Below are 7515 nucleotides of genomic sequence, written 5' to 3'. Positions count from 1 at the left end.
CTTTTCCCCCCCCCCCCCTTGTTTTTCTTGCAGCCAATTTGAATGAAACTGCTCTTTTCTCTGCTTTCCGTAGCTATCTTATCGGGTGTGACAATGAACTCGCAAGACTTCACACTCGTAACCCTGAAGCATGTGACAAGGTTGGCGGAGTGATCGTAATGCACATAGAAGATCTCCGGAAATTCGGCATGTACTGGTTGCTTAAAACTCAGGAGGTTCGTGCTGACAAAGAGCACTACGGAAAGGACATTACCGGTGATATATACGAGTCTGGTTGGATAAGCGAGATGTACGGTTACTCATTCGGTGCTGCTGAGGTAGCTTATTGAATGCTCCTCCGCATGTTTCTTAAATTCCATCATACCCTTCCTTATCAGCTTCTTCCTTTCGATGTTGCAGCTAAATTTGCGCCATATCATAAACAAAGACATCTTAATATACCCGGGTTACGTTCCCGAGCCTGGTGTCGACTATCGAGTGTTCCACTATGGTCTAGAGTTCAAAGTGGGAAACTGGAGCTTCGACAAGGCGAAATGGAGGAACACGGATGTGGTCAACGAATGCTGGGGCAAGTTTCCCGATCCGCCTGATCCTTCAACAGTCAACCAACCGAACGAGGATCTACGGAAGCGGGACCTACTCAGCATAGAATGCGGGCAGAAGCTGAATGAAGCTTTGCTTCTGCATCACAAGAGAAGGAATTGCCCAGAACCAGGGAAAGAAGTTTCGGGTTCCAGGAAAGTGGAGAACTTTCAGGTGGATGGGAATAGAGACTCGGAGGAGGAGGGGCTTTTCGGCACATTGAAGTTGTGGGTGATAGCGTTGTGGGTGATATCCGGAGCGGGTTTCTTGGTGGTGATGGTGTTGGTGTTCTCCGCTCGTAAGGGAAGAGGAGCCCGTGGCAAAGGCTACCGAACGAAGAGGCGCTCCTCCTACTCGGGTTTCTTAGACACGAACGAGCGAGATAGGTATGTCCGTACCACGGAGGCGTTGTGAATGTTCATTTATCTTTTTAATTCAACGATTGGTTCTGTCGAGGAGGCTTTTGGCTTTTGAGTTCTGTAGAGAGAGAGTCTGATCATTGTAACAAAATAGATTCAAATAGGAAAGGTGAGAAGTTCTTGGATCCTTCTCCCCCCTGTTCAATGTGCATTTTGTACTCTTTCTAATGAACTCTGGGTTTTTTCTCTCCTTGCATTGTGCGGTATTTCCGCTCTACGTGTGAAAATAGCAAGTAAACCTCGAATATGATTTAGTCATGTTTCTCCTCATTTGGCTGTGATTTTACTTGAAAACATATAATAATAATAATAAATGACTTGTTAATTTGTTATCATAAGATATCTGGGTGCCAATAGCAAATACATAATTTATCTGATAAGATCGTTTGAAACAACAGTTTCTCTTTTGTAATTGTCTGAAAAGAAGTGAAAATATATACATTTCACAATCTGTAAGCCACTGTAATTTAAACTAAAAACAAGCCATTTTCTCTCTCCTGCGGTTTTACTCCATAAAGTGGTTAGCTTTCTCTTTAAACGGAGAAATAGAGGGGCCCAGGAAATTGCATTTTGAATTCAAATTTTGAATACTAAAAAGGCCGGACAACGGACAAAACCCACCTTCTCCTTCGAGCACATATAACCTGAAACCGGATCTCTGTCTGAAAACAGTTCAGATCTCGCTCCAAATTCATGGGGGAATCTGCTTGTCTCATGCAGCCATTCTCATATGCAGCTCCAGAGGTCAGCTCATGTTTCTTAAGCACATGGGTTTTCGTCTGCATGTTCTTTTTCTTGCTTTTCCTAATTAATCTCTCCAATATCTTTGTCCTGTTTATCAGCCAATTGTGAAATTTTCCACTTTTAGAGGATCTTCTGTTTCCCCAAGTGAGTTTAGAAATGTTACCCATCTAAAACGGAGTTGAAATCAGCTTCTGGAACTAACCTTTTTCTTTCCCTGAGACTTTCTCGGCATCCAAACAGAAACTATTTGCTAGTAATGGAAGCAATGAAGGGAACACACAAGGCTCTGAATCTCACAGTCCCTCTCTGTTTCTGTTTTTTTTTTTGTTACGAAGGTCAATTCACTAAATGAGTCCGGACAATCCATCTCCTTTGGGAGATTCATGTCGGAGAAACTCGAGTGGGAGAAGTGGTCAACTTTCTCTGCCCAGAATCGGTACGTAGCGGAGGCAGAGAGATACTCCCGTCCCGGGTCTGTGGCTCAGAAGAAAGCTTTCTTCGAAGCTCACTACAAGAAACTTGCCGCTGCGAGAAAAGCTGCGGCAGAGGCTGCATTGCTTGAACAAGAAAACAATCCAGAACCCGAACCGGAGAGTCTCTCAACTCGAGAAGATGTCAAGGAACAAATCAAAGATGGGGTCGGGTCAAAATCGAATCTTGAGATGGGTGGACGGGACAAAAGTGAAGCAGAACAGGTGACGGGAGTTGTTGATGAACAGGCTGATGAGAAGGAGAATTGTGTAAAGGTGGAATCGGAGATCAATGGTGTGAACAAGAGCGATAAGGATTCTGCTGCTGAGAAGCAGATGGAAAAGCCAATACTAAAGGTAGTAAATCATGATCGAACTCTTCTCTTGTTGTATTATGTTGCTAATCCTTTAGCTCGAATGGGTGGCGCTAGGAGCAGAGTTCAAAGGCAAGTGAAGAAAACTCAAGATTAATGAACAAAAACAAATCGAGAGTTGTGAAGATGAACTCAGAAAAGACTCCAAAGTCAAGCAGCAGAAAGGCATACACTTTCACGCCTGTGAAAGAATTCAACAGATTAGCTTCCATTGTAAGGAAGATGGACGGTTCAAGAGCCTCTAAACTCTGCAAAGACTTCAAAACTCCCCTACGTACACCAAACGTGGTTGCCCTCCTTCTTTCATAGTGTTTCAAATCCCCGTAATCTACTTTTGATCGTCTCCTTCACGCTGAGCGTTTACAGCCTTTTCGATGATTGCAGGCTTCTACAAGCTTAAAGAACAACACGATCTCTACACCTTTAACAGATAACAGGAGGTTAAAAAAACCAAAAACTGGTCATTGTTTCTTACGTTTTCGGGGAATTAATATGTGTTATAACACAAAAATGCAGAGTGGAAATAGCACCTGATTCTTCAGCAAAGGCCAACAAGACAGTCCGGGCAAGATGGAACTTCCTCCCTACAGAGTAAGAGCTAATAATCTCTTAATTATCTATGACGGTCACTGATGCGTAATCGTAGTGTGTCTAAGCGAATGGAAGTTGTTTTTGGAAGGAGAAGCAAATTATACTCGCCGAGCTGTTTTACTCCTTTTAGTCTGAGAACAGAGGAGAGAGCAGCTACAAGGAAAAAGGTCTGACTACTCTTGAAGCACACGGAGATCTGTAGCTCTCTGTGTCTTTGTCTCACATTTTTCTGTTTTTCAGAAGCTCGAGGAGAAGTTCAAAACCACTGAGGCACAGAAGCAGCAAGAAGAAAAAGCTGCTGCCACGGTTAAACCTCTCTTTGCCTTTGAAATTTTTTACATGTATTCCAAGTTCAGGGAATTCGGTCATTTTTATTGCAGACAGAACATCATAAACTTTCTTTATACTGTGGCGTAGCAGGATAGCGTAGAGAAAGAGAAGAGTAAACCACGGCGAACGCTATGCTTCAAGGCGAGACCTCTTCCCAATTTCTACAAGCAAAGACCGAAACCAACTGACCAGACTAAGAAGGTAAACAACAACTCACACTGTCCTTTAAGTATCAAGAAATGCTTGATTTGTTTGATTCTTGGAGCTGTTCTCGTAGGCTCTGTTGCAGCATCAGGAGCCACTTCCTGTGGAGACGAAGCTTAGGGAGAGGATCACCAGAAGATTTCTCGAATGACCAGTTCTGATTCTGTTTCATGTATGTCGTTATGAATGCAAAAGCAGAGCATATAAGAATTCTTTGCACGCCGGTCTTGCTGAAGTGAACGAGAAGAGGATGATGTTGTATATAATGGTGACAACTCGTAATCTTGGCCCTCGGCTGATTCAGTCAATGACACGATACGTGGCATTAATATTTACACATACGTATTATACACACAAATATAATATAAAACACTTGGATGCCAATCTAAATGTTATGTGAAAAAGACTGTGGCTTTCTATTCATTAAGCAGTAATGCAGAATGTACAGAGAGAAGAGAGTGTGTATCACTCAGTTCTATACTCTTTTGATGGGAAGAGGACGGGGTCCCAACAGATTCACGTCAATGGAGGCTCCGTAACGTTGAGCAGATGTGACAACCACATCATAGGCCTTGGCAGAGAGGACAAGTCCCTCCTTTTGAGCCCTCATGTGTAATTCGTAAGCCAACCTCGGTTTCCCATCATTTGCCAGAGCCTCTATAAGCATTTCGTATGTTATTTCATTCGGTGATACATTCTGAAGTTTCATACGGTGAAACCACTCGTACCCTATGCTGCTCGATCCGTTCCTTGCACAAGCGCTTATGATGGCATTATATGTCACCACAGTCGGCTCTATCCCCTTTGAATCCATTTCCTTCAGAAGTGCATCCACAAGGTTGAACTTCTTCTGTCCTGTCAGAATCGAAGCCATTGTTGTGTAAGCGTATAGGTTTGGCTCGACGCCTACCCTAAGCATATGGTTCCAAACCCGAAAGGCCTCATCGTATAACTTCCCTTTCTCAAGGGCACTGAGGAGAGCACCGTATGATATAATTGTGGGCTTTTCACCATTTTCAACCATTCTTCTGAAGATCTGAATAGCAGCAGCAGTCTCAGAGGCCTTTGAACATGCCACAAGCACTGCGTTCCAGTGTCTGCTCCCTGGTTTCAGCCCCTTGTCTTCCATTTTGTTGAGTAGCCTTACTCCCCATCTCCAGATTCCTCTCCGGCTAGCCGCTGTCAGTAAAACATTGAAATGTGATACGATTAACTCATACGACATGTTGTTAGGTTCAGGGCCTCTGTCAAGAAGTTCCTCGTAGATCTCCAAAGCCGCCCACCATTTCTTGGCCTTACCCATCAGCCAAATCAAGTGGTTACAGACCGATAAGCTTATCTCTGGAAACCTTTCTCTGATTCGTTTATACAATTCTTTACCAACAATGTAGTGCTCTTCACGTGTGCATGCCCAGATAAGCCGCTCGTGCTCTTCCCTGCTTGGTTTAAGCCCCGCATTGTCCATCTCTGTCATAAGCTTCAACACTTTGGTTATCAAGTTTTCATTTTTCACCAACCAACGCCTCATCACTTGGTAGCAGATTCTACCGATGAAGTTTTCGAGCTTCACAAACTCATATTCCCAATCATCATCAGTGCCTTTTCCCACTTCACCCTTCAAGTACTTTTCTCTCAGTTCAGTGAAGAACTTGAGAGCTCCCATACCATCTTCCATTCTTCTGTAAACCAATAAAGCTGTGGAATACGTTACCGGGGTAGGCTCAAAACCCTTTTCCAGTACTAAATCCAGAATGCCAAGAGCCTTTTCAAATTTCTCTTCCTCCGTGTAGATGAGCATCAAAGTGTTGTAGGTGACAACGTTTGGAAAAATCCCTTCTTGCTCCATATCTCTCAATATCTTCTCTGTTTTACCAAACTGCTCGGACTGTTTCACTGCACCCAGAAGACTATTGTATATGAAAAGGTTTGGACCAAAGGCGCCACATGATTCAGTCTTCTTTCTCTTAAGCCAAACTACAAGCGCCATAGCAGAATGGAGATTCTTGTCCTTGCCAAAACCTCTTATCATAGCACAATAAACTTGTAGAGGCAACTCGCCCTTCTCCTTCAGGACAACTTCCACATCATCCGCTGTCTTAGCAGATCGTAAACTATATGCCAATTCTCTAACATCAACTCTCGAATTTTCCCCACCCACCTCATCGCTATCTTCTCCTCCACTTAGTACAGCATGTTGTTGATCATAGTCTAATACATTAACAGAACTTAATTCCCCTCTAGAACCTTCTCGCTGCTCTGTGGCCCATCCAACCTCAACCGAAGAACCTAACGAACGTCTCCTTGGCTCACAGACAAACAAAAACTTCGACCAAGATTTTATTCTCAAGGGTTCACATTTACAGTTACCTGAAACGAGGAGCAGCGCAGAGTTCTTGCCAAAGTAAGCCTGTTGAACACAACAAGTTCTCCTCCTACTCTTCGTCTTAAACCTAACACAACAACAACAATCCAATCTCCGGCCGACCGGCAGACCAAAATTTGATGGCCAAATGCTTAAAGTTTGCATCTTTTCAGACACAGTTCACCGGAAAGCACAAAAAACCAGATGCCAATTGGCGAAAGCTTGCATATTCCCACACAATTCACCGAACAAAACAGCAACTCAGGAACCGAATTCTTTGAGGTCTCGTCTTTTTCGACAAGGTACATCAGTAAACACGACAAACCAGAAGCCAAATGCTAAAGGCTTGGATCCGTTTTGACAAGTAACGTAACTAAACACGATAACCCGAAAGCCAAATGCTAAAAGCTAGCACGTTTGAGGGGTAAACGCAACAACCCAGAAACAAAAATCCGAGGTAAAGATCAAACACGACCTATCATGATACTCGAAGGAAGCGACAGTGAAGAGAATTCGAGTTTGAATCGCAATTGGAGCTCAAAGTAAATATTTTTCAGGAGTCTGTCTGAAACAGAACAGAGATGCCTCCCCGCGTACCTCCATGGTTTTAGCTTTGGTGGAGAGAGCTGCTTTGGTACATTCTGTCTCCGATGTTGTTGTTGGTGGTGGTGCGCTCGTGTCCATCCATTTTCTGATGCGAGGGGGGAAATCCTCGAAACGACGTCGCAGCAGTCAACTCGCTTTCATTCCGGAAATGGGCCGACTCTATTGAGTTTTATTATATATATGGACGGACCTATGTTACCCAATTAACTAAAATTGATAGTGTGAATTTTGAATTTTAGAAGAAAAAAAAGAAGGAAGATGAACACGACATAGATGTATTGAAGACCATACCCTAGGAGGATAACATTCATGCATGGTACATAAAAAAAAAAAAAGCATATACGGTAATGTTCCATTCACGTAACATGTAGTAGGACCCATGCCCACACCTACACTTCATATAGATGTCCGTATCAAATATTTATTTATTTTTTCAAAGATGGATCAATGTGGATTCACCATATCTCAGGTACTTCGTCTTCTAGCTACTACAACATGTGCGTATGTCATATCCTCTTGTCTTTCAATCACACATGTTCATGTTCGTGCATATAATTTGATTCCCTTCGTTCAAAAGTTCGGCTAGATACCAACAATTGTGATTAATTATCCGCGTAGCTAAGTATGATTAAATAACTTATCAAGATAGCTTTAATTTATATAAGGTCGGTCCGGCGCCCAAATTATTTTGACAAAATAATTAATAATTGATGGGCATACCATATTATATTTAACTCTTTTTTTTTTTTTAATGTGTTGGGGTTGGTGCGTCAATCAAGGTCAATAAAAATTTGTTAATTAGCAGCGGAGGACTTTGTTACATTAATCTTCAA

General features: G+C 42.7%; 3 protein-coding genes across 7 annotated transcripts in view; 2 read left to right on the top strand and 1 right to left on the bottom strand.

Annotated features, from left to right (window-relative positions):
• The window catches only part of LOC104821108, a 4809-nt gene extending 3618 nt beyond the window's left edge, over positions 1-1191 (top strand). The window contains exons 7-8 of the mRNA XM_010551883.1: positions 74-317; positions 400-1191. Of these exons, the coding sequence (XP_010550185.1) occupies positions 74-317; positions 400-996 (841 nt within the window). The 3' untranslated portion in view covers positions 997-1191. The remainder of the gene's footprint in view (positions 1-73; positions 318-399) is intronic.
• A 429-nt stretch (positions 1192-1620) lies between these two features.
• LOC104821107 (protein WVD2-like 7) lies at positions 1621-4005 on the top strand. 5 transcript variants are annotated; one of them, XM_010551882.2, is made up of 9 exons: positions 1621-1745; positions 2081-2572; positions 2647-2877; positions 2974-3029; positions 3106-3180; positions 3275-3347; positions 3421-3486; positions 3598-3711; positions 3788-4005. In XM_010551882.2, the coding sequence occupies exons 1-9, from the start codon at positions 1695-1697 to the stop codon at positions 3863-3865; spliced, it is 1236 nt and encodes a 411-aa protein (XP_010550184.1). In that variant the 5' UTR covers positions 1621-1694; the 3' UTR covers positions 3866-4005. The 5 variants fall into 5 exon arrangements, with proteins under 5 accessions (XP_010550184.1, XP_010550183.1, XP_010550182.1 ...); XM_010551881.2 differs by having other exon boundaries at positions 1623-1745; positions 2653-2877; positions 3269-3347; XM_010551880.2 differs by having other exon boundaries at positions 1623-1745; positions 2647-2874; positions 3269-3347.
• A 69-nt stretch (positions 4006-4074) lies between these two features.
• On the bottom strand, positions 4075-6801 carry LOC104821106 (pentatricopeptide repeat-containing protein At3g46610). The gene has a single exon (XM_010551877.2). The coding sequence runs from the start codon at positions 6239-6241 to the stop codon at positions 4190-4192; it is 2052 nt and encodes a 683-aa protein (XP_010550179.1). The 5' UTR covers positions 6242-6801; the 3' UTR covers positions 4075-4189.
• Between the last annotated feature and the right edge of the window lie 714 nt (positions 6802-7515).

The sequence above is a fragment of the Tarenaya hassleriana genome, unplaced genomic scaffold (genome assembly GCF_000463585.1).
Source record: "Tarenaya hassleriana unplaced genomic scaffold, ASM46358v1 Cleome32, whole genome shotgun sequence".
Taxonomy (NCBI): domain Eukaryota; kingdom Viridiplantae; phylum Streptophyta; class Magnoliopsida; order Brassicales; family Cleomaceae; genus Tarenaya; species Tarenaya hassleriana.
Note: the sequence above shows the minus strand (reverse complement) of the source record. Positions and strands in the feature narration are given on the sequence as shown.